The sequence below is a fragment of the Trichoderma ghanense genome (assembly GCF_004382785.1).
Source record: "Trichoderma ghanense strain CCMA-1212 chromosome Unknown scaffold_1, whole genome shotgun sequence".
NCBI lineage: Eukaryota > Fungi > Ascomycota > Sordariomycetes > Hypocreales > Hypocreaceae > Trichoderma > Trichoderma ghanense.
This window is the reverse complement of record NW_027395664.1, coordinates 1013800-1037233: the sequence shown is the minus strand read 5'-3', so window position 1 is coordinate 1037233 and position 23434 is coordinate 1013800. Positions and strand designations below refer to the sequence as shown.

The window sequence follows — 23434 nt, the reverse complement described above, 5'->3', positions numbered from 1 at the left end:
ATTCTTGCGATCGATTTCCCCCCCACGTTAATTTTTCGTGAAGGTCTTACGGATTGGAGGTTTGGTTCCAATTGAGTCCAAAAATCTCAAAGTCGCATGTGTACCTGTGGAGGGGCCACCAGGCTCGTACCACTTGCCGCAAACGTTGCGCTAAAGATACAATGCTAGCAATGTATCCTTTTGTCTCATGCTTCTGGAGATCTAGCGCCGTCCAGCAAGCCCCGGAAAATTGGCAGCCCGTTGATCCGATGCAAGAAAGCTTTATCGCAACAATTGACGGGTTCTTATCGACAAAGAAAAAAAAAAAAAGTTGGAAAGTTGAACGACCATCAACACCATAACAGCCCGAGAGACACCATTAATACCGTCACCTCAACTTCAACTTCTCTTAATTCAACCACCAACCCCGTTCGCAACGCCAATTACTCTTCGAATCGAGAAAAGGGGGAAAAAAACACAGACAAACACACAAAAATGGCCGTCTCCATCTCCAACAAACCCAAGCTCCCCGTCGTCGTCGAAAAGCCGACCCCCTACACCTTCGACCTCGGCCTCCTCCTCGCCCAGGACCCCAACCCCGTCGCTCTTGACGCCTCTTCTGTCGATTCTTCCCTCGCCCAGCTCGCCCGCGACGGTGCCCAGTCCCTCATCAACCAGCTCCTCACCACCTGCCCCCTCCAGTCCACCTCCGACGGCGTCCTCCTCACCCTGCCCCCGCCCGCCACCCGCCTGCCCCGCGAGAAGCCCGTGCCCCAGCCCAAGCCCCCGACCAAGTGGGAGCGCTTCGCCGCCAAGAAGGGCATCAAGCCCAAGACCAGGGAGCAGCGTAAGAACCTCGCCTTTGACGAGGAGTCGGGCGAGTGGAAGCGCAAGTGGGGGTACAAGGCCCTCAACAAGAAGGGCGAGGACGACTGGCTCGTCGAGGTCGACCCCAAGAAGGAGGCCGAGCGCAAGGAGGGCACCAGCGTCCGTGGCGATGGCCGGAGAGAGCGCAAGGAGAACATGCGGCGGAACGAGAGGAAGATGCGTAAGAACGAGCGCGATGCCGCGGCGAAGATGGGCAAGAAGAACTGATGGACCGGAGTGGCGCGCAATCAAAGAACGAGTCTCGGATATCATCTTGGTGTTCGCTTGCTTTTAAGGGGTCTTTATCCATGTACCATAAGTTCGGGCATGGCTACGGCGTTCGAGGCGTGGGGTGTTTTTGTCAGAGGACACGGCTGCATTCAAGAATCAAGATAATGTCAACTCGATATACATCTAGTTACCTAGGTACTCGGTGGCAGGGGAGGATAGGATCACTCGATTTTCACAAATTTTCGTATAGATGTTACATGTTCCGAAGAACCTCAATAGCTAGCACGGGCAACAATTTTCTTCTTAATTCTCTCTCCCCTCTTTTCCCATTCTCACCGCTCCTCCATAGTCTTATGCTGCCAAAATAAAAGGCAAAACGAAATCATTCCCAGCGCCCTCACTCAAATGAATGGCTCACTGCTTCTTGTTACGCCACCACCCTCCTGTATTCATTCACTTGACGCCTTCTATGGCCACATTGCCACTTTTTCACCTAGAACTGAGCTTAAAGAGAGATGGAACGAAAATGAAATAGAAATAGAGGTGCACAAATAGCCTCCGACGCCCTTGCTAGCCTCACACCCAAGTTGCTTGGCCTCTAACAAAGGAGACAGGCCCAAGTCTCTCGGCCAATTCGATGTTCCGCGTTTTGAGTCCCTAGATGGTAGGAAAGAAAAAGAGACAAATTCGGATTCTTGCTGATGGGCACAACGGTCTGAAATAGAGAATGGAAAGACACAAATCTGGAAAGCGGTCGTCGCGACGTTGATGTAGTAGTAAGGAGAAATATAGCGAGGCCAGACCGAAAATGCAAGGAGGCAGATGGCACATATGAAACCAGGAGAGAGTGTGATTTCGGGGGCTACTCAGCCTCTCAAAGCTCCTCCTCTATGGTGTTTCTGTTCTTTTTGATCATCTTTTTCCCTTCTCGTTTCCTACGGGTGTAAAAGGGAAAAGCTGAAGGTGATGAAAATCTGAAAGCAGAGAGGAAATCCAGTCTTTGTCAGACCAGAAGCTCTAGTATATAGGAGATGCGCTAAAGTCCGAAGTGACGAAACAAAACAAGTCATAAACGGCGTCATGTCATAAATTGGCGCCGATAATAACTGCTGGGTATCTTTGCCGAAGAAAAAAAGTAAAATGTTGATATGGAGTAAGCCTCGTACGGCCTGGCCCCGACTTCTGTGCTTAGAAGCCAAGGGGCGACAGAGGCTGGATAGGAGACAAGGGACGCAGGTCGCGAGATCCTGTAGCCTCAGTAGCATGTGTGAAGCCATACATGTCTCCAGCGTCCTCGTGCTCCTCATTGTCGTCACTCAAAGCCGTCGAGACTGTAGAATTTCGGGATGAAAGGCTGTTGCTGGATTTTGATAGATGGAGCTGGGGCTTGGTCATCTTCGCTGCCTGCTCGCTCGACTCCTCGATCGATGGCTTGCTGTGATGAGACGACGTGGCAGGCCTTTCCGCCTCAGTCGCCCCGCTCTGCGAAGGAAGCTGTACATCAGCTAGGCCACGCGGCGGCGGCTGATCAAACAGGCGGTACTCTTCCTCGATGAACTTGGACTCGTTCTTGCAGCCCCTCCAGCAGTCCCTCCAATCGCAAACCAGAAACTTGAAGCAGAAGGCGTCGATTTTCATGCAGGGCTGGAAACAGATGCAGAGGTTCCGGAAATCCATCTTGTTCTTGTCCGAGTGAGCGAGAAGCAGGCTGAGATGGCATGTGATGGCGAATAGGAGGTAATAGTTGAATGGGGACAGGTTCGAGAGCTCGTCGATGAGGAGCTGCGGCACCTTTTCAGCGCCGTGGCATTCGCGAGCAATGCGCTCCTGGGCCGCTTTCGGGAAGAGCTCGTCGGGCAGTTCGCGAAGCCAAGCCTTGAGCATCGAACCGACAATGTTGATATCATAGAGGTCGTTCTGCTCAAAAAGGTTGACATCATATTCTGCACACAGCCAGGTTAGTCATCTTGGGACTCTCGACGCGAACCGGGAAAAGAACAGGGTGGTGAGGAAACGCACGCTCGTCAAACTTTCTCTGCCACTTCTTGACCTGAGGACCACTTCCAGGCACACGGTAGAGGCCTTCCACCTCTGTTCCCTTATAGTTCAGATAGTCAATGGCTCTCCATGGGAATGCGGGCATCCAGAACTCTGTCTTGTCCCTCGAGTCCTCTAGACGCTTCGAGATTCGGGTCATTCGCGTCTGCTCAACCAGAGGCAAATTGATGACTTTCAGCTCGTAATGCTCATCATCGATGACGGGCTCCTTGTCCGTCGTACTGCTGCTTCGCGTGCTCTTTCCAAAGAGTCCCTTGCTAATCAGGTCGGCAGCCCTGGTGGACGTGAATCTCAGCCCGCTGAAGAATGTCGATGCACCAGTTTCGCGTGTCGATGAATGAGCCTTCTGCTCCTTCTCGCGCCCACTATCCTTGCTATGAGAGTTGGGAGCAGCAGCGCCGGCGCTCCGGTCCTCTGGCCGAGTTCGAGGCGTCGAATTCATCCCGTCGTCTCGCAAAGCCCGATCTTGGGGCACAATCGGGGTTTGAGTGTTTGCAGCAGTTGCATCAGCCGTGGCGGCGGCGGCGGCAGGCGTTGTGCTGGTGGACGCCTCTTCAGGAATCGCGTGGTTATCTGGCGTGGCCGACGGAAGCGGAACCGGCGCGACGGCAAGCTTGAGGCGGCTGGCTTCTTTGTCGCGAACAGACTTGCTGCGGCCAAGGAGCGCAAACGACTTGGACTTGTTCTTTCTGATAGATGGCAAAGGCGTTGTTGTGTCGGCGTCTCCAAAAGATGAAACGGAGAGGTCAGAACGTGAAGGTTGAGAAGGAATAGACTTCGGCTCGCTTTCGTCGGTGCTGATCGGGTCTAGGGATAACAGTGACAATAGTCAGCCACAAAGGTTCTCAAAGGGGGGTCTTGTCTCTTTTTTTTTTCTCCTTTGGTCTGCTTTTCCCTTCTTTTCTTTTTTTCTCGTTCATTTTTCCATTTTCCTTTTTCTCGAGGAACCCGTCACTGGCACGAGGATTGGGGTGCGCCCCAAAGCAATGCGACACCAAATGGGCGGCATGCTAGCTCGCACCTCGAATTGTTCGCACCGCAACAATCCCAATCTTCAAGTGAGCGGCTGTCCGCCCAGGTCCTCCGGCTTTGATGTGCAGATTTTCCATTTGCCGATATAGCCTTACCTCTGTTGCTTTTTTCCACCTTGTCGTCGCCTCGTGATGTCGGCTGGTTTCGCGCCGCGGGATGTTGCTGGTTCTGGGCGGCATGTGGAATGCCAGGAGTCTTGGGCGCCTTGTTGAACTGGAAAAAGCTCGACTTTGTCGGCTTGGTGCCGTCCGTCATGGCCTGGCGCAGACCCTGGGTAGGCATTCCGGCTGAGGAAGGATCCAGGTTCGACCTCGAGGGATGCAGCAGCTCCGAGTCATCGCGGGCCTGGGTGCGACACATCTGCAGCTGCTGGTGCTGGTGCTGGTGCTGGCGACTGGCCTCGTCTGACGGTCCGGTGCTGGTCGCAGGCCGCGGCGGCTGTGGCTGGAGGGTTGGCGACGTGCCTATGCGAGTTGGCCGGTTTCTGTGGACGGCAAACTTGCTGATAGGAAAGGGCGAGGTTCGCTGCGATCGAGGCGATTTGGAGTTGGCGTTGGAGTCGACGGGCGATGCGGCGGCTTGCGACGCAGACTCGGCGGCAGACGGCTGCGGGTCGTCGAGAGCGCTGCTGTCCGCCAGAATCAGCGGCTGGAGGGTGGGCTTACGTCCCATCTTGGCAAGCCCCGGCTGCAGAGTGTCGAGAGGCTGCGCAATGGCGGTTTGGTCTGGCGCAGGAGGTTTGCAGCTCTGCAGCCCTCTGTCAGGGGGCCTGTCGGGGTGGTTTGCACGCGGCGCTATGGCCACAGCCTTGGGAACACGGATAGGAGACGACGGTCAGACTTCCAGGGCGCGCAGGGCGCTGCAGCAAGGCTCGGAGGGTCAGGAGAGGATGCGAGAGGGGGGGGGGGGCACACATTTCATCAAGGGGNGGATGCAGTCCTGAGGGAGCCTGAGGGGGACTATTGTGCCTCAGCTGTGCCTCAAGATGGAGAGGGCAAAGGGGCAGGCCAGTGGGGGGGAACCAGACGAGACGAACGATGGATTGCCCGTGGCATCGGCCTGGCTAGCCGGCGTCGTGGAGAAGGGAGTGAGGGAGGGGCGTGCAAGTAGGTACGGGGCGAAACAATGAAAGAAAGTGCGTGCGGATGCGGGCGATGGTATCAGACGGTCGACGGTGCAGGATGGAGGATGGACGAGGACGACGATGGGGGACGAAGACGAGAGAGTACGAGAAGAAAGATCAGAATCACAACGAGCGTGAAGAAGTGAAGACGAAGACGCCGGGAACCGCGTCTGTCTTCGTATCTAGGTATGCAAACAGCGTACCTAGTTTGTGTATAAGAGAGGAGATGATGCAAATTCAAGTCAGGTGCGAGTACCTGAGGTAGCGAGAGGGTGGGTGTGGGTGCGTGCGAGGCACGTACGTACGTACAATCCAGGTGCAGGTACGGATCAGCACGACAGGCCATGGATGGATTGTCGGCAAAAAGAGCAGCAAACCGCAACTCGATACCAGTCGAGCACCTTACGTTCGTGGATAATGCCCTTGGACCCTGGCCTAGAACCGGCCTCTGGACCCTCCAGGGCTCTACAGTAGAAGCAGCTCTCACTACTAGACAAGTCGTGGCCGCTGGCGACATGCAACGAATCCAGGCGTCAAATGCGTGCTAGACTCTGATAGCGCTACCGCCGGCTACTCTGTTGGGACATGGGCGGCGTGTTATGGTAGTTGTACTTGTAGGGGTCATACCTACTACCTAAAGTACCTACCTATTGAGCTTGCAGCAGTGGCGGAAAAGCTGATTTCATCCATATATCAGCCTCATATATGTCCAGAGGCAGAGTCTTGGTAGGATAGACAGCGTCTCGGGTAAGAAGAAGGTTATTGTCCCGCATTCCCCCAATTGTTTTCCGCCCTCTTCAAGTGATTGAGTCCGTCATCCTTCATTTGCCTGTCTCTCACGTCTTGCCAGGTGCTGCTTCATGCAGATTGCTGCAAGTACAAGTACCAGTGCGACCGCCAACAAGCAGGTCCATCCCATGCCCTAAAAACATCAATGGCTCCATCCCGTTTGGGGTACCTGGTTCGCGTTAGTGCCGTCAGGGTGGACGCCAGTGAGTGGAGGGACGAGGAACAGGTACAGGAAACCGCCGTTGGCGTCAGGCACATGTACAGAGTACGGAGCATCAAGCATCAAGCATCAAGCTTGCCCTTTGTATGGCAACAATAGGAAAGCGCAGATATTGAGCATCCCATGGCGCACCGAAAAAAACAAGCATGGCAACAGCAGCATCTGACTGTATCACGAGTCACTACAATCGTTCATCTCGTGATGGTTTTTCTCTTTCTTCTTTATCCGTCTCTTTGTTCACACACGCGCCATCGCATCTGAAACGGCCTCGGTGGCTCCCGGGAACAGAACCGCTCTTTCAGGGGTTCCCGGCGCTATGATTGGGCCTCCTGGCAGCGTCTGCTCCGCTGCACGGGGGCGCAGGGCACGCAGTCAGCATACCAAGAAACAACTTGGAGTCGCACGATGTGCAGAAACAAAGCTGGCCAAGCGGCCAAGTCCTCAATATACAACCATGCCGAAGCCAACCGTGGCTCTTCTGATGCTGCAGCTGGGCATCTCCCTTGCAGGGCCATCAGACATCAAGACAGCAAATATTCAATCGCCAGCTTCGGTGCCTCCTTGCGGGCCAGGCGCTTGGGATGATAAGGATTCGATATGTTTCTTTGTTTCTCTGGGGCAAGGTCGAGGAGGATTGTTTTCGGAACCATCTAAGTCAGGTACTCACTAACATATGCCGCTATGTGTGTCAATACCTCACCTTGATTGAGACGAAATAGGCTCTTTGTTTCTGATTCAAGAGAGCCCACCGGGTACCCAGTATGGATAGCCTGCCCGCTCATCACTGGACACTCAGGTACGGAGTCTCAAACCCCTGGATGCAAATCTTCCGCGGCTTCGTACATGAGAAGCTCTCAGATGGTGACCATCCATTCCCACCACCCGCCAAGCATTGTACAGTACGGCGCACGCAGGCTCATCCCAATTAGGCCGGTGGCACGAGCCCAGGCGAACCAGCGATTGCATACAGGTACAGTATTTGATCGATACATCTGCCTAATAAGGAACATTTCTGCCCTGATCCGCCTCCAACGATGTTACTGCTATTGTCCGATAAGAAGACAGCTGGCCATGCATGAGAGGACTTTGTATGGATGTCGTACTCACGCAGACGTGCGACATCGTACATGTACTAACGCCTGCGAGGCCGCATCATGTCTGCCATCTTCCGCCTGCACACAATTGCCCATGTGACTCCCCAGCGCAAAAAGTGCTGCCATTGGGCAACTGTCGATGCGCCCTCCGCATTAGCAGCATCAATAACGCACTCCATCGCAGCCCATTGAGATGTGCCATGCAATTATCCGGCGCTGCTTCTCTAGTGCACAAGGAACTCGTCGCATTTCTAATCAAGCGGCATCGGGCCGTTGGCACTCAAGTCAGTGTAGTTGTGCCTCCTTTGCGGAGATATCCAACGTGTCTGCAACTTCATGTGGCAATACGAAAGGAAAGATGAAGCGGGCATGTTAGCAATGCGGTGTAGGGAGGGAGGAAGAGACTTGATGATGCGCCCGCTGCCTTTCAGTTTTGGCGCAATACCTAAGGTAGGGTAAGGTATCCAGCAATTGCCGTTACGAGGCAGCTCCCTACAGGCCTTTCTCATCAAACGCACAGCCACTCGATCAGCCGTTGGTTGCTTTTTCCCAGCATTGCCGACTACGATGGCAATCTCGGTAGTCCTCGTCACCCCGACTCCCCTCGGACTCCTCCTTCGCAAACAACTGTTCATCGAGTCCCCAGCCCAGGGATGCTCCAGAGAGGGGCCGTTAGCAGCTACGGGGGGTCACAGTATCTACGAGATAAGCAGAGCCACAAATAGCATCTGCCTCAATGCTATGGAGGAAGTTTCACGCCTCAGAGGGGTAAAGACAATAAGAGTAAAGTCCAACAAATGAGCGCCGAAAGAACGAGGCTCTCATCGCATATGTAGGTGGTCAATAAGCATCCCCTGATATTACGGGGCAGATCATGCAGCTGAAATCCAAGCGTTGCGGATGCTTGGACGTGCTGCTTACATAAGCAATCTCAACGTCACCTCTCACCAGCAGCTCACCACTGAAGCAACACTCTGATTCTGCGTGTGAAACACCAGACAACAACCCACCCAACACATCGTCATGGCCCGGGCACCTGGAGACGCCGAGGGCCTGAAACTTGCTACCGATGCCCACGTGAAATATGTTCTGAGCTTGGACACCAAAACCGATGAGCTGGACTACTGGATGACGGAGCACCTTCGGCTAAACGGTGCCTACTGGGGCCTATGTGCTCTCCATTTTCTCCGTCACCCTGAGGCCCTGCCGCGCAAAGACACCATCGACTTTGTTCTCTCCTGTCAGCATGATAACGGCGGCTTCGGGGCTGCTCCCGGGCACGATGCCCACATGCTCTCTACGGTAAGTGCCGTGCAGATTCTCGCCATGGTTGATGGCTTCGACGAGCTAGAAGCGCGAGGAAAGGGAAAGGCGGCAGTTGGCAAATGTAGGTACTGGCGGATACCTCTGTCAAGGAACGACTTCCGGTGCTCTAACACACCTTACAGTCATAGCAGACCTTCAAAATCCTGAGAGCGGAAGCTTCTTTGGCGACGAGTGGGGTGAAGAGGACACAAGATTTCTTTACGGCGCCCTTAACGCTTTGTCACTCTTGGGACTCTTGTCTCTGGTCGACGTCGATAAAGCTGTCTCCCACATTGTCGCGTGCTCAAACTTTGACGGCGGCTACGGCGCGAAGCCCGGAGCAGAGTCTCACGCTGCACAAATCTTCACCTGCGTCGCCGCTCTCGCCATCGCGGGACGCCTCGATCTCGTAGAGCATGAGAAGCTTGGCCGCTGGTTGAGCGAGAGGCAGCTCCCTGGGGGCGGGCTCAACGGCCGGCCCGAGAAGAAGGAAGACGTCTGCTACAGTTGGTGGGTGTTGAGCAGTCTCGAAATCATTGGTCGTGTCCACTGGATCGATAAGCAGGCCCTCGTCAATTTCATCCTGGCCTGTCAAGACCCTGAAAACGGCGGCTTCTCCGACGGGCCGGGCAACATGGTGGACGTCTGGCACACGTGCTTTGGCACCGCAGGGCTGAGCTTACTTGGATACCCTGGCATGGAGCCTGTGGATCCGAGGTACTGCATGCCCAAGAGCATTGTGGCGAAGGTTTTAGGAGAATGAGAACAAAGACAGATGTTGGATATTGGCATACATGCTCGATCTAGCTCGATATCTGTCCGCCTCGGGTAGCTACGCCGTACCACCACTTCAACGCTTAACGACTTCAAGCTAATGACCTTGTACAAGGATGGATGGGAAATACCTATGTAGAATACAGGAAGAATGCGAAGAGATTCTGGAGGCATGTTGCACAATTAATTTTTTTCTAGCCATCTATGTTGCTCATATCAAAAGGAGATCTAGGTTCCCTTTTTTAAGGTGGTGATCGGTAGTGGGATGCGAGTACTGCTCAGGATTACCCTAGAAGCAGTCGATAACAGATACTGGGACATTCTGCACAGGATACGGTAATGATCTTGAGCAAACGAGGGATTGATGTGTCTGTTATGCCACGGCAATTCTGTTTGATCTCTGGAGTATTCCGAGTGTCCAATGTGTTGCGCTACAGCATGCGAAACTCTCCATTTGCGTTCCTACCTAGATCATCATGAGAAGCAGTCCAATAACTACAGCTAACATGGGTATAAACAGGCGCGCTGCGAAATGGCTGGACTGGCATTGAAATACTTGGATGGCCACCAGACTCACATGGGCTTTGTGCACTCTGTCGACCGTAGACGATAGCATGTGAGGAGCTTGTGTGCATATTTTGATGCCTATTTGAACTCACAAAGGTAAGATGAGAGAGGAGGGAGGAAGCTCAGCATCACCAGCAGAGCCGCCATCAAGAGTAATCGAGTGATGAGGTTGATTATTATAAGACTTTATTGCCTACTCTGATTAAGGGCTATTCTAACATGATGCCATCGTCCTCGATATCGATAGATGCAGCTATCAGTGCGCTCTAGGAAGAGGGAAGGTGCGATGGCTATCCATATCCGCGCCCCGTGAGGGCTAACCCCTTCGTGCTCCCTCCTTCCTAACATCAAATGGAAGCTGAGGCTGATCGGACAAAGCTGCTCTTCTCTTCTCTCCTCTTCTCTTCACTTTCAAGGGAGATGAGAAGCAGCGTCTCTGCGTTCTGACTGCCTCGGGAACATTGATTCATCAAGGTTCCTGCCCAGATACCGCTTGGATCCCTCTACTGCCACTCATTACCGCCCAGACGCTCTCGGGTCGCGCCTTCAAAAGCGGTGGAATCATGGATTCCTCCTTCTTCCCCATTCCTTTCAAAAGACTGCCAGATCTGCCCCCTCGACTCGGTCCCTCTGTCCTCACTTGGGACGGAAGCGAGCCCGCACTAGATATTCCAGCTGCTCCTGAACTGCCTCAGTGGGCAACCTCTCCTGGAGTGCTGCTGCCTCACCAGCTGGCAGTGACAGGGCCAACTGCAGACATGAACGGCCTTTATTCCGTGGTAAGATCAATGCAACGGCTTAGTCTTTACTTCTACCTCTCTCCTACCCTACTCAAACCTTTGCCTCTTACTTCCTACTACCTACCTCTTCCCTACTTCCTCCACCTTACCGACCTACGAATACCCAGACCAACCTGCTCTGCTGTCTCATCCTGTATGAGACTTGCTCTGCTGTCTCGACATACCCGCGTCTTCCCTCTCGTACCCCCCCAGGCCACATGTACCCAGTTGCTCTTTTCTGAATCACGTCACTCTCTACCATTGCTTCTTTGCTTTTGGGTCAACACCAAGGCCCACGGCCTTCGTCTCTCATTCTCTTCCCGTCTTGTGCTTGCTACTGCTGTCACTGCTGCTGCTTTCCTGCCCCGAGGCCACCTCGTGCAATCAGCCTGGCCCTCTGGGTCATGATCAGGTCAGACCTCGCGATAGTGCTCCTATGGGTGCAGACAAACAAGCTGCAGCTGCAAAGAATTGATTCTTGCCCCTTATTGGGTGCTTCTCATTTCGATTCAAGCACCATGACTGACTATTCCTGGAGCAGGACATGGCGTCGGTGGTCAACACGGGCACCTCGTCTGGTTCCGGTAGCAAGCAGATTCCTTTGCTCTGCACTGTTTGCCCCGAGTCGCCGCGATTCTCCGATGTGTCCCACTTGCTCACGCACATCGCGTCCAAAGGCCATCTCCATCATGAAACTCAGACAAAGCTGAAGGCTCACCAAGACGTCTCGGCCTCTGTTGCTCTCCAGCAGTACGATCAGTGGTACAAAGACAACGGCATTGAGCGCCTGCTTGTCGAGCGGATGAAGGCGAAGCAGCTGAAAGAGGCCGCGAGGAACAAACGGGCCAGAGGCGTTGCAGCCCTCGTAGCTTCAAAGGTAAGTATCCGTCATACTTTGATCAAGTTTTCGCCAGCGCGCTGATTGGACAGCAGCAGCAGCCCAAGAGGAAAATGAAGCGAGTCGAGTCTGACATGATCGTGAAGAATGAACGTGAAGATTTCACTCCGGACTTTCCCATGTTTCCGGGCTTCTTCCCATCTGACCATGACAACGAGGTTCAAGACGACTTTTTCAGATCAGGCGATATGATGTCACTGAAGGGTCAAATATGGCCAGGCATGGGCAAAATGGATTTGGCAAATGAGGATATGAAACGCACTCGCAACCAAAGAAAGCCCAAGTCGGTCATTGAGAAGATGAGAAGAACGTCAGAGGGAATTGAGCCCACCCAAGTCGTTATGACGGCTGAGTTTGAGGTGGAAAGGGTCAAGGATGTTTATGACAGCTCTTCTCCAGTGCCGGACCAAGAGCAGACGGTTTGTACCCAGATCCCCAGCTTCTGCACTGACGATTCGTTAACATCATCTACCAGACATCTCCAAAGAAAACAGTGAAGCCTCGCCGAAAGCGCGGAGAGCCACTCGCAGAGATCTCTGCCAACATTCCTCGGGGAGGCAATCGCCGTCTCACCCGCAACAACGCTGGTCAAGAAAAGAGTTCCAAACCCCTCCTAGCATACAGTCGAACTCCAAGCTCTGACATCACGCATACTCTCGGACAGTACAAGCGCTCTCATGACATCTTTCGGGATGATGATGAGCTTACCGGTACGTACGATTGTGCTGCCCGTGAGAATAGCACTGACTCGATATAGGGGTGTATGATGGACGTGCCGTGTCCAATGCGTCTCAAAGGGAGCCAAGGTAATGTCAAGAACACGAACCCATGATCAAAATTTCGTACTGACTCTGAGAATAGCTTCGACCTACGCAGAAGAATGGGGCTGCACCAGTTGAATCCGATTGCACACTCAAATATGGCATCCCCAACGCCAGCAGCCAGAGACATCCCTGACCGAGGATTTTCGGCGCGAGACCTCCAGAGAGGCAGAGGCCAAGAACAAGCTTTCCTCAGCATGAACGGACACGTTGGTCTGGGTAAGCAGCAATTGTCTCCCCAACTCAATCATGCAGTACTGACCACGGCTCCACCAGGCTCTTTCGGTCATCAGGATCTATCCTATGCCTTGGATGGAACGTCCATCTATAACAGCACCTCGCGATTCCCATTCGCTACGAACAACCACTTCAACGCTCTTGGCCATGACCATTTTCGCCTTTCCTCAGGCCACAACGCCCAGCAAAAATTCGACGACTATTCGCATACCAGTGCTGGCGAGGCGAATACGGTATCGAACCAGTTCCTCGATATACCAGGTACCAATCCCTTGTTCTCGCAGGATCGCCTCTTCCTTGAATCATGCGGCCAGTCGGGTCCTGCAGCAAGCCTGTCTCCACTGGGATTCACATCGATAAATCGTAGTCCAGATGCCTCTCACTCGATGCGTCAAAGCCAGTCAGCTGCCGGTGTCAAACCCGAACCACAGCTTTCCGACGTTCTCGACGATGCCAACATTGATGAGGGAAAGGAGTCTCGCTTCCCTGTGCATGGCATCTGGGAATCTCAAGGATCTGACAACGGCATCGAAATCCACGAGGACCTTCAACACGGTGAATTAGATCTCTAATGCTTCCTTTACCTGATCAACGGATAGGTCGTCCATACGATACCCGCTTTCTCTCTGTATGGGTCTCAATGGGGTACTTTACGAGAAGGCTCCGGCGCATTTTTTTTTCTTTCAGGTTTCTTTTTCGTTCTAATTTCCCTCGACTTCGGAGGCGCTTTACGGAGATATTGAGGACCCTTTTCAGCAAGGTAAGCAAACCAAAGAGCGCCTGGCCGTATCATGACCGCTAACATGTCGTCAGAGGTTCATCAAACAAGATCTCTCTGGTCATGCGGACTCTGCGTGTATATGCCTGAATACGGCGTCAATACGGCTGTCGATACGACAAGTCGACATGGACAACCAGCCGAGATCGAATACGGTTCATGGTTCGCCTTGTGGAGAACATCTCGTTGGGCCGACTGTCATGGGACAACAATGCATTCAAATTATAGAGGCGAACTGTTCCCTCCCGTCGCCTTTTACTACGACGCCTTGTGGGCTCACGGCTAGGTGTTTTGTGATTTTATTTTCGATTGGTCCATGGCGATTCTACTCTCATTTCTACAAATTGGGTTTATATGAGACGCGTTTACCGATAGCAGTAATCGATTTGAAGAGGACAGCCCTGTTGGCCGGCTTATTTTGTCTGTCGAGAGGCTGAATATAGATAAGGCCATGAGAAAGCAATCTTGGGGTTCGTATGATTCCATATTGGTAGCTAGACATGATAAATACAGCAGTGTTCCGCTTCTCATTACACGAGGTGCAGAGTAGATGTTTGGGTAGATATCGCCAAACCCAAAAAGAAAAGAAAACATGTAGGATCCATGACTCCCGGTGAGCAGTCCAGTGACTATAGCTGTTCAATAGATGATGTCAGATGGTCTAGCTGATCCGGGCCGGATTCTAAGACATGAGCAAGCGTCCGACACGCCCCTTGTAACCGTCGCCGCCTCATTTCGTTTTCAAGCTGCTTTGACTTTTCTGCGGCGACGTCAAGGACCTTTTTAGGGATGCGTGCCAGGCGGGCGACGTTGAGCCCGTACGAGCGATGGGCGATGCCCTCTCCCACTTCGTAGAGAAAGGTGATCTCCTCCTCGCCATCAGGCCCCTTCTCCGCGTTGAATCTCATGTGCACGTTTGTGACGCCGGGCAGGCCATCGGCGATGCGGGCGAGGTTCTGGTAGTGGGTGATGAAGAGGGTGAGGCACCTGGTCTCGGTAACGACGTGGTGCAGGACGGCCTGGGCGATGGCGGCGCCGTCGTGGGTGCTCGTGCCGCGGCCGAGCTCGTCGAGGATGACGAGGCTGCGGGGGGTGGCGGAGCGGAGGATGCGGGCCGTCTCGGAGACCTCGACCATGAAGGTGGACTCGCCGGCGAAGAGGTTGTCCCTGGCGCCGGCGCGGGTGTGGATGGCGTCGCAGAGGGTGAGCTCGAGGGCGTCGGCGGGGACGAAGGAGCCGATCTGGGAGAGGAGGACGATGAGGGCGACGGCGCGGACGAAGGAGGACTTGCCGCCCATGTTGGGGCCGGTGATGAGGTGCGCTAGGGCGGAGGGGTGGGAGAGGGTGGTGCTGAAGGGGATGTAGCTGCTCTCGAGCATGTGCTCGGCCATGGGGTGGCGGCCCTCGGAGATGGAGATGGAGGGCTCGCTGGTGGCGGGCAGGAAGGTTGGTTTGGTGTAGCCCGGCTGGGCGGCGACCTTGGAGAGGGAGAGCAGACAGTCGAGCGTGGCGAGGGCGGAGATGGCGTCTCGGAGGGGCTGGTACTCGGACGCGATGGAGGCGAGGAAGTCCTTGAAGGCCTTGTCGCAGGCCGCGGCGAGGGCCTCCCGATGCTGGTCGCGCTCGGTGATGAGGCGGATTACTTCAGGGGTGTGGAAGCGCGAGAGGGCTTTCGTGCCGGATATCTTGCTCCAGGAGGCGGGGACGTTTTTGATGTCCTTGTTGGGGACGGCGATGAGATACTCGATGCCTGCGACGGTGACGTATTCGACGCTTTTCACTTTGATCTTCTGAGCGGCGACGGCGCGGTGCTCGTCGAGTTCGTGCTCGACGTGGGCGATACCCAGCTGATGGTCTTGGATCTCCTCGGTGTGATATTCTTCTCGAAAGAAGCCATACTTGTCGTCCTTCTTGGCGGCATATGCGTTGATGCGATCTAGATAGGAGACGACCGAATCCAGGATCTGGGGTAGGGTGGTGATGGCGTTGACGATGATTGGTGAGTCAAAGGGAACGTCAGAAGCTGATTTTATGGTCGAGTAGTGACTAGCAATTTGTTGCAACGTCTGAAGCACGGACAGAAGCTCTGGTCTCGTACACTTCCCGTAGTAGATTCGGATGAGGCTGCGCTCGAGGTCAGCCTTGGTGGTTGTGAGGAGTCGTTCCAAGTCGTCGACGGGCGACGTGGATTGCTTGTCGAGGAGCTCATGAACGGCGGCAAGGCGTTCCTCCAGGCGCTCTCTGTCGAGCAATGGGCAGCCAACCCATTTTCGCAGGAGACGCTGGCCGAACCGGGTGAGCGTCTTGTCGACGGCCCAGAAGAGGCTCCCCTTTTGGGAGTGGTCAGTGGAGTTGCGGTAGACTTCGAGGCTCTCGAGCGTTGTGCCGTTGATCAGCATGTGGGATCGGGTGCTGAAGCTCTGGAAGTACTTTGTAAGGCCAAAGATGTGCTCCAGGCCGTACTCCTGAAGGTGGGTGATCATTGCAGACAGACAAATGGTGATGGCTTCGGGGAGCTTGAGCACCTTATCGAGCAGGGCGCTCGCAGTCTCATTATCCGATGCCTCCTTTACTTGGTCGGCATAGAACTGTGTCACATGGGAATATGCCTCAGCCGCCATGGTTTTGCTCTTGGGCACACGCTCAACGCGGGCACGATCGCCGAACACATTGGTGCTACTGCCCGATAGGTGCTGTATCAGCTTATCAGTCCCCTTGGTGATGTCTCCTACGATGAGGAACTCGCAAGGCGATATGTGCAGCAGCCTCGTCTCGATTTCGCTCCGCATGAACCCATCCTCAAAGTTGTCGTAGATGATGTCGCCGGTTGCGGGCTGGACAGCTAGAATGCCGACATTGACATTTTCATCGGTGCCAGCGCCTTTGGATGCTGTTTCTGTGATGCAGAGCAGGTAGCCGCCGGACGGGGCCGAAGCGTCCTGGCTGTCCAGCTCTCCATTCTCATCCACGTACGTCCCCTTGGTATAGAGGTTTGTGAGTTTGCGGACAAAGGGGGCGTTTCTGTTGTCGCCAGCCTTCTTCAGCGCCGCTGTCTCGATTTGGCGTACAACTCCGACTTTGTGGCCGGCAGCAACGAGACGCTTCGCGTGAACGGGCAACCTGTGAACGGGAATGCTGGCGGACGCGAAGCGATCCCAGTGAGCTTCCGAAGGATCTGGTGCGAGTTAGTGAAGCCCATCTGTTGCAATGAGACTGGTCAGCCTGGAGGTACGTACGCTCGTCATAGCGCATTTTGCCTGGTATGCACACGATGCCCAGCTCTTTGGCAGCCACTCGGGCATCTTCACCAAAGAATCGGAACTTGTAGCCAACCTCGACAATGAGGATCGTGTCCATGTGTTTCCGCTTGATGTCTAGGAACTGGATCTCCATCGGGGTTAGCTTCCCCGTTTTTGCTCCCTTCTTCTTTGCTTTTGAGGCGACCAGGGGAGCTTCCTCCTCCTCCGGATCTGCATCAGCATCTTCGTCGTCGCCAGCGCTGCCGCTGTCCTGCGCTTTTAGGCCCCAAGACAGAGCATCGGGATGGCCCAGTTTCTTGACGAATTTCCTGTGCAGTTCCTCATTCCGCCTCCTGGTCTCTGCATCATCGCTGTCGTTGCCAGCATCTTCTTGTGAGTTTGATTCATCGTAACGGTAGCGCTGTGCTCGTGCGGAAGTCGGGCTTCGATTGCTGGCCGCTGAAGTGGCGGACGAATCCTTGCGGAAAAAAGAGCTTTCGCCATCGACTGATCCATCGTCGCCTTTTGCTCTCTTTGATGCCTTCTCAGCAGTGCCATTGGTCTTTTCGTTATCCTTCTCGAGCGGCCGTTTCCTTGACGGCAGATCCGACTCTTTCGCAGGGGTTGGCGAAGAAGGTACTGCGGGCTGTGAAGAAGAAGCTGTGCCATTGACGGCCTTGGGCGTGAAGAAGGCAGTTAACGACTTTTGCTTCTTGTCTGTAGCTTTCGAAAGAGGCGCCATGGCAAGACTGAGAGTTATGGGCGAATCCAGTCGCCTTTTGCCATGTATGAGGTACGTCGTATTGCTCTGGATTGTCGTCTGAAAAGAGACGACCTGCGGTAACGATTTGGCAGGTGAGGCAGCGTGAACCTCTCAACGCGTCCAGCGGGTGCAGTTGCGCGTTTGGGAGGCCCCATAATTTGCCTGTCTGGGGAACATCGACGTCAGGGGAGCTCTTATCTTATCAAACAGTTCCATCGAACAAAATCATGCCTCAGTTCTTCAGAGCATCCAGTTTGACAATGGAACAAAGAGGCATGCTGCCGGTTCATCTCATGCTCATGTGCAAATATCATTTGTGGCCTACAGGAGTTTCCAGCTAAAAGACCTCAAAGCATCGGGGCCCTCTCAAAGCGCCTTCAAGTCTCTGGCCACAGCTACCGAACACGAGCAGTATCGAAATTCTGGCTCGAAGCACGGGTCTCTGGCCCTCGGGATATCCAGCGGCAGAGAGATGCCGGCGACGACGACGCAGACTGGCTGCAGATCGCTTGATGCTGACGCCGGCTTTCTGTTATTCAGACACTACCTTTCCGAAGGTGGTGGAAATGCTGAAGTATTACACGGCAACTGCACATCCCGCCCGAATCCACGGGCCATGGTCGATGCGGGATAGAAGAAAATCCCTGGAAGCAGAGAGACAGAGCACAGCCCCTGAGCCCACTAGGGCCGCGCAATTCGACTTGGCTGCCGCAGCGGATGAGGCCTTTGCGAATCTTGGCCTCACGATGCCAGCGCTTCCACTGAGCGCGCCATAGGCCCATTCGCACGAGTTCTGGAAATCTGGGGCCCTGCTCAGGTCGGCGCTTACAGGGCTGCCGAAACGGCGATGCGCAGCCAATCAGGCGGCGTTCCACGCTGTCGACACGCCGCCACTGGCCCCTAGCTCTGGAGCACGACTCCAGCCATGGGCCCAAAGCGGGCGTGACTTTCTGGTTGCCGCCGGCCCCTGTTCTGGTCTGGCATGGCTGATGATCTTTGTTCGCGGTGCTGTTCTGGTGTTGCGGATGGAGGCACTAATGAGCGGTACAAGGCAGTACCTCTCGTTGAGGGTGGTTCGGCAGCAGCAACAGGTCCCGCATGGGTAGCACTTGGGTCCGTTCTGGCCCTGTGAAGAGTGGCATTTGACTTGGGCAGCAAGATCAAGGCCTCGCAATAGGCAAGGTAAGCTCCGTAGGCAACAAGCCATTCATTCATTTTGGCGCCGGCATTCCTTCTTGTGCCTCGTTTCTTCTTTCTCTCGTCTGTTGCAATATTTCCTCTCCTCCATCACGAACCAACCTGCGTCCTTCAGCCCTCGTTTCCCTCCCATTTTCTGTCCCGGCATCTCACTTACAAGCCCAGCTTCTCTTGCAGCGGGCCGTGCGGCCAGTTCTGCGACCCGTCCGTCATTGGAGAACCACCAGTTCGAAGCTAGAGGGGTTAGTATCAGGTACGTAGAGCGTCAACCCCGCCACCAGCTATTGTGCCGCCACAACTGCTAAGGAGATACCGAGGAGGCAGAGCAGCAGTACAGAGCGCCCAAACAAACGAGCAGCCAGACGATTATCGAGTTATTTGAGTCATCGCATCGCTGCGGTCCTTGATTGCTTTGCTTTTCTTTCGACTTTTTTCAGCGGCTACCAGAGCGTTCAGCGACTCCTCGTAGAACGCTCGAGCCGTGATCTGATACCAGTAAGCACCTTCGTCTCCTCCATACCGTATTTCACCCTCTGGGTACACTCTCTGACGATTTGGAAGATTGCTTCACATAGAGTACAGTTTCTCCTCGCGATCGAATCAAGATGGAGCGCAGCCGTGGCGTCCCCGACTCGGAGCTGTTCCTGAGCAAGCCCGCGCCAGAAGACTGCGACAGCCCGACGGTCGAGCCATTGCGCATCTTCAAGCCTCAGAGTCCCGATCCTTATTCTCGCGTGTCTTCGACCTCCTCCAACAGACCGACCTTCCCGCTGCCTCCCGGTGCGTCGAGCTCTGCCGCGCCTTTGCCGTTTCCAGATGACGACGACCTTCACAAGCCGACTGTCCCAAAGCCGTCTGCCCCCAAACCCTATGGCTCTGCCTACAACGACGCTGCTTACAACGATACGAGCCCGAGGCTGGACACCAATGTTGGCGCCGAGAAGAAGCCAGGTCTGGCCGAGAGACGGGGTGCAGCGCCCAAGCCCATCCACTCTCCGTCCAGTCCTGACACCGACTATGGCCTCTTTGCGAAGCCGTTGCAAGACAAGCCTGCCGCTTCGACGACAAACTACCCGACCTACCAAAAGACGTACTACCCGCCGCCGGGAGCAGCGTCGTCTGGGCCTTCGGGCAGCACATCATCGCAGTCTCAGCAATACCAACAGCCGCAGCATTACCAGCAGTATCAGCAGCCCCAGTCCTACGACCAGCCCCAGCCTCATGCGCCGCAGCAACCCCCCAAGATCCCTCAATCAGAGCATCTGGCTGCCGCTGACTCCGGTGTCAATCGATTCGCTTCTACGGCGTCGAACTCGACAACGAGAGCCAGTCGGGGCTCGCCCCCGCCCCCGGAGACTCCCATCGTAGGACCCGGAAGCGTGCCAGGAGGCGGTATCGAGGCCCGGTATGCGGCTTCGGGCATCTCGGGCACAGCAACTCTTACCAGCCTTCAAACCGCCCAGGTTCAGAGTGCTGCGGCCGCGCAGAGGCTGGCACAGTATAACAACCAGCAGCCCCAGCCCCAGCGACCGTGGACACCTACAGAGTCTCCCGATCAGGCCCCCTCAGGCCCTCCAACTGTTTACCAGGGCATGAACCCGGTTTCGTCTCCCCAGCCGCAGCAGCCTATCAGCAGCCCTCCTCCTCAGCAACACCTAGCTCAGGGCAACGCTCCGCCTCAAGTAAGCGTGCTGGAGCAAGATTTCCAGCGCATGTCCACCAGCTCTCCTCCGCCAGCTTACTCAAGTGTAAACCCTAGCGGGCGAACCTCTTATCCTAATGAGAAACAGCGGCCCCAGCAAGCCAACCAAACACCTGTCCCTGCTGGTATTCCCTCCGCTGTTCCAGCCTCCCAAGCTTCTGCTTCCGCCTCGGCACCCCCAGCCAAAGATACTGTGGTGGCCGCGGCTACGGCGGCGGCCACCGCTGCTGCCGCCGCGGGCCTCAGCTCTACGGCACCCCATAACCAGGGCCATCCTGCGTTTGCAAACGATCCCAGGCCCGAGCCAGTTATTCAGCATGCTCAGGTTGTTACTGTGCCTCCGAATCTCGCAGCAGCCGGCCCCGTCTCGCCTCCGCCTTTGCCCGAGGGATGGATTGCCCATCTTGACCAGAATTCGGGCCAGTACTATTATATCCATCTGGCGACGCAGGCGACGCAATGGGAGTTTCCAAAGGGCCCAAATCCCATCCAACATGAGCAAGCCCCCCTCTCGCCCACAGCCTCGACATATGGAAACCCCTTGGCTTCCCCCATGTTTGGCAAGACACCCATGGCCTCTCCCATGTTCCCTCCGCACACGCCAGGATATGCTGAAAGTATCATGAGCGTTGCAGCCTCACAAGCCCCGACTGTCGGCTTCACTGGGCCACCACCGAGCGCCGGCGTGGATATGTACAGGATCCAGCCGACAAACGGAGTCTACTTTGGCCCTTACTTGAAATATGTCAACATGAACATTGAGACTGGACACTGGTACGGCAGCATTCTCATCGTCACCGACGCGCCTCAGCCACCTACCATCCACTTACACCAGAGCATGGATCTTTCGCCAAACCCCAAGCAGCTGATCCCTCATGCTATCCACGTCCACCAACGTTGGACTTTTTTCAAGTACGACATCGACATTGAAATGGGAGAAGTCACCGATCGATGGACTTATGCGGTCACGTCCCACCTTGGATGTACCCGCTACGAGTTTATTGTCGCCGGAAGGCATGAGACTGGTTGGCGATTCATCGCCCATTCTGGTAACGACTTCGCCGTCAGCACGTCCCAAAACGAGCGCTCCAAGCTGGGCGGCGTGGGTTTCATGTGGAAAGACGTCCTCCAAAAGAATGTAGAATGTGGCGGCTTCCACGTACAGCTCGGGTTGGGTGATCAGATCTACGGCGACCGGCTATGGAGGGAGGTGCCGCTGATGAAGCAATGGCTCGCGATGAGCGGAAGAGACAACAAGAGGAACACGCAGTGGACTGCTCGCCACGAGGAGGATGTCAGCCATGCTTACTTCCATTACTATACGAGCCACTTCGACCAGCCCTATCTACGAGAGGCCTTTGCTCAGATCCCTCACATTCTGCAAATTGACGACCATGACATGTAAGCGCGAGATTGAAGCCTGTGTGTATGACAATTCTAACGGTCAATAGCTTTGATGGATACGGCTCATACCCCGACTATATGCAGTCGTCTGCCATCTTTAAGAATACAGGTCGTATCGCAATGGACATGTACCTATTGTTCCAGCATCATACCACGGTTGAAATGATGCGCAATGTCAGCACCGACCATGACATCTTCACCATCACGGGAACTGGGTGGCATTTCGTCAAATACCTTGGTCCGGCAGTGACCGTTGTCGGACTTGACTGCCGCTCGGAACGAACTCAGGCTCGTGTGATGGCTGGGCCTACGTACCAGGGTATCTTCCCCAAGGTTGCGACCCTACCACCCAGCGTACAACATGTCATCTGGATGGTAGCGGTTCCCCTGATATATCCCAGATTAGACACCGTGGAGAGCTTGGCCAACACCGTTGCCGCGGGAAAGAAGGCCGTCAACACGACATACAATATCCTGGGCAAAGTCACAAGCTCCGTCGCTGGCGTTGTGGGTGGCAAGGAGGTGGTGGCACAGGGCTTCAACCAAGTCAAGAAGGCTGTTGGCAAATCTGGGCTCATGGGCAACGTCCTCAATCAGTTTGGTGAGCTGGATATTCAGGAGGTGCTCAAGGACATGTGGACACATGACTCCAAGGATCTCGAGAGGACGTACTTTATCCGAACGCTGCAGGGCATCTCACAGCAGAAAGGTGTCCGCATGACGTTCTTATCCGGAGGTAGGTTCCCAATCCTTGTTTTATATATGCTTATATGACTTGCGCTAACTCGCCTTCCGCAGATGTCAACTGTGCAGGAGCTGGTCTTGTGCACGACCCAACTCATCCCGGAGACCACAAGACAATGTACCAGATCATCACCTCGCCAATCGTATCCGCGCCTCAAAGCTCCTACGTCTTGAAGCTGCTTCACAACAACAAGATGCTCTACGTGCCGCAGAACGGACAGAAATCCACGCACGAGGTGTCCGATACCAAGGAAGACATGATGGAGATCTTCCACACCGACGCCAGCGGAGCGACGAGGGAGCTCAAGAAGCTCATGGGCCGCAGGAACTATGTGGCCTTTGTTGCGTACGACCACGACGCTGTCATGGCGCAGAGTCAGGCGCCGTTTAGCCCCAACCCTAGCATTCATAGCCAGCAGCAGGGCCTGTCGCGGTTGAGTCTTGCGGTTGACTTTGTGGTGCAGGGTGATGGTGCTTATACGGCTACGACCAAGTATGGGCCTGTGATTATTCCTCACCTGGAGTATGGAAGGTAAGGGGTCAGAATCCTTGGTTGCGTGCGATGAGTGAGGAGAGAAAGGAAGAAAGAGGAGGGAATGTAGGTGGCTATAGGGTTATGTCGAGAGGGATGAGAACATTTTATTGCCATGTATATCATGAGTTTGTGTACATAAAGATGAAAGAGAGCTGCTTCATCTGTTGTTATTCGTTTTGAGCATGTGCGTGGCGCTGCTGGTAGTTAGGAAAGAAGCAAGAGAGATGATGCAATCTTGAATAGAAGACAGTTGCTTGTAAGTTCGTGCTCTCTTGGGATTCTTGCTATGTATCTAGAT

General features: G+C 54.7%; 7 protein-coding genes across 7 annotated transcripts; 4 read left to right on the top strand and 3 right to left on the bottom strand.

The window, feature by feature from the left end:
- Positions 1–474: 474 nt before the first annotated feature.
- Positions 475–1074, top strand: CCMA1212_001704 (Regulator of ribosome biosynthesis; the record flags this gene model as incomplete). The annotated part of the gene is made up of 1 exon (XM_073699122.1): positions 475–1074. One exon carries the CDS (start codon positions 475–477, stop codon positions 1072–1074), a length of 600 nt encoding a protein of 199 aa, XP_073562029.1.
- Positions 1075–2265: 1191 nt separating this feature from the next.
- On the bottom strand, positions 2266–4939 carry CCMA1212_001703 (putative Rho-type GTPase-activating protein 2; the record flags this gene model as incomplete). The annotated part of the gene is made up of 3 exons (XM_073699121.1): positions 2266–3020; positions 3097–3942; positions 4263–4939. Coding segments are annotated over 3 exons (2277 nt in total), but the record flags the coding sequence as incomplete, so codon positions are not given.
- Positions 4940–8416: 3477 nt separating this feature from the next.
- CCMA1212_001702 (Geranylgeranyl transferase type-2 subunit beta) lies at positions 8417–9461 on the top strand (the record flags this gene model as incomplete). The annotated part of the gene is made up of 2 exons (XM_073699120.1): positions 8417–8780; positions 8842–9461. 2 exons carry the CDS (start codon positions 8417–8419, stop codon positions 9459–9461), a joined length of 984 nt encoding a protein of 327 aa, XP_073562027.1.
- A 517-nt stretch (positions 9462–9978) lies between these two features.
- Positions 9979–13346, top strand: CCMA1212_001701 (uncharacterized protein; the record flags this gene model as incomplete). The annotated part of the gene is made up of 8 exons (XM_073699119.1): positions 9979–9982; positions 10526–10818; positions 11360–11695; positions 11749–12135; positions 12192–12426; positions 12474–12522; positions 12578–12756; positions 12814–13346. 8 exons carry the CDS (start codon positions 9979–9981, stop codon positions 13344–13346), a joined length of 2016 nt encoding a protein of 671 aa, XP_073562026.1.
- Positions 13347–14181: 835 nt separating this feature from the next.
- Positions 14182–17533, bottom strand: CCMA1212_001700 (DNA mismatch repair protein MSH3; the record flags this gene model as incomplete). The annotated part of the gene is made up of 2 exons (XM_073699118.1): positions 14182–16727; positions 16789–17533. 2 exons carry the CDS (start codon positions 17531–17533, stop codon positions 14182–14184), a joined length of 3291 nt encoding a protein of 1096 aa, XP_073562025.1.
- Positions 17534–18454: 921 nt separating this feature from the next.
- CCMA1212_001699 (uncharacterized protein) lies at positions 18455–18769 on the bottom strand (the record flags this gene model as incomplete). The annotated part of the gene is made up of 1 exon (XM_073699117.1): positions 18455–18769. One exon carries the CDS (start codon positions 18767–18769, stop codon positions 18455–18457), a length of 315 nt encoding a protein of 104 aa, XP_073562101.1.
- Positions 18770–19356: 587 nt separating this feature from the next.
- Positions 19357–23137, top strand: CCMA1212_001698 (Uncharacterized protein; the record flags this gene model as incomplete). Its single annotated transcript, XM_073699116.1, has 3 exons — positions 19357–21854; positions 21905–22593; positions 22656–23137. The coding sequence occupies 3 exons, from the start codon at positions 19357–19359 to the stop codon at positions 23135–23137; spliced, it is 3669 nt and encodes a 1222-aa protein (XP_073562100.1).
- Positions 23138–23434: the final 297 nt, after the last annotated feature.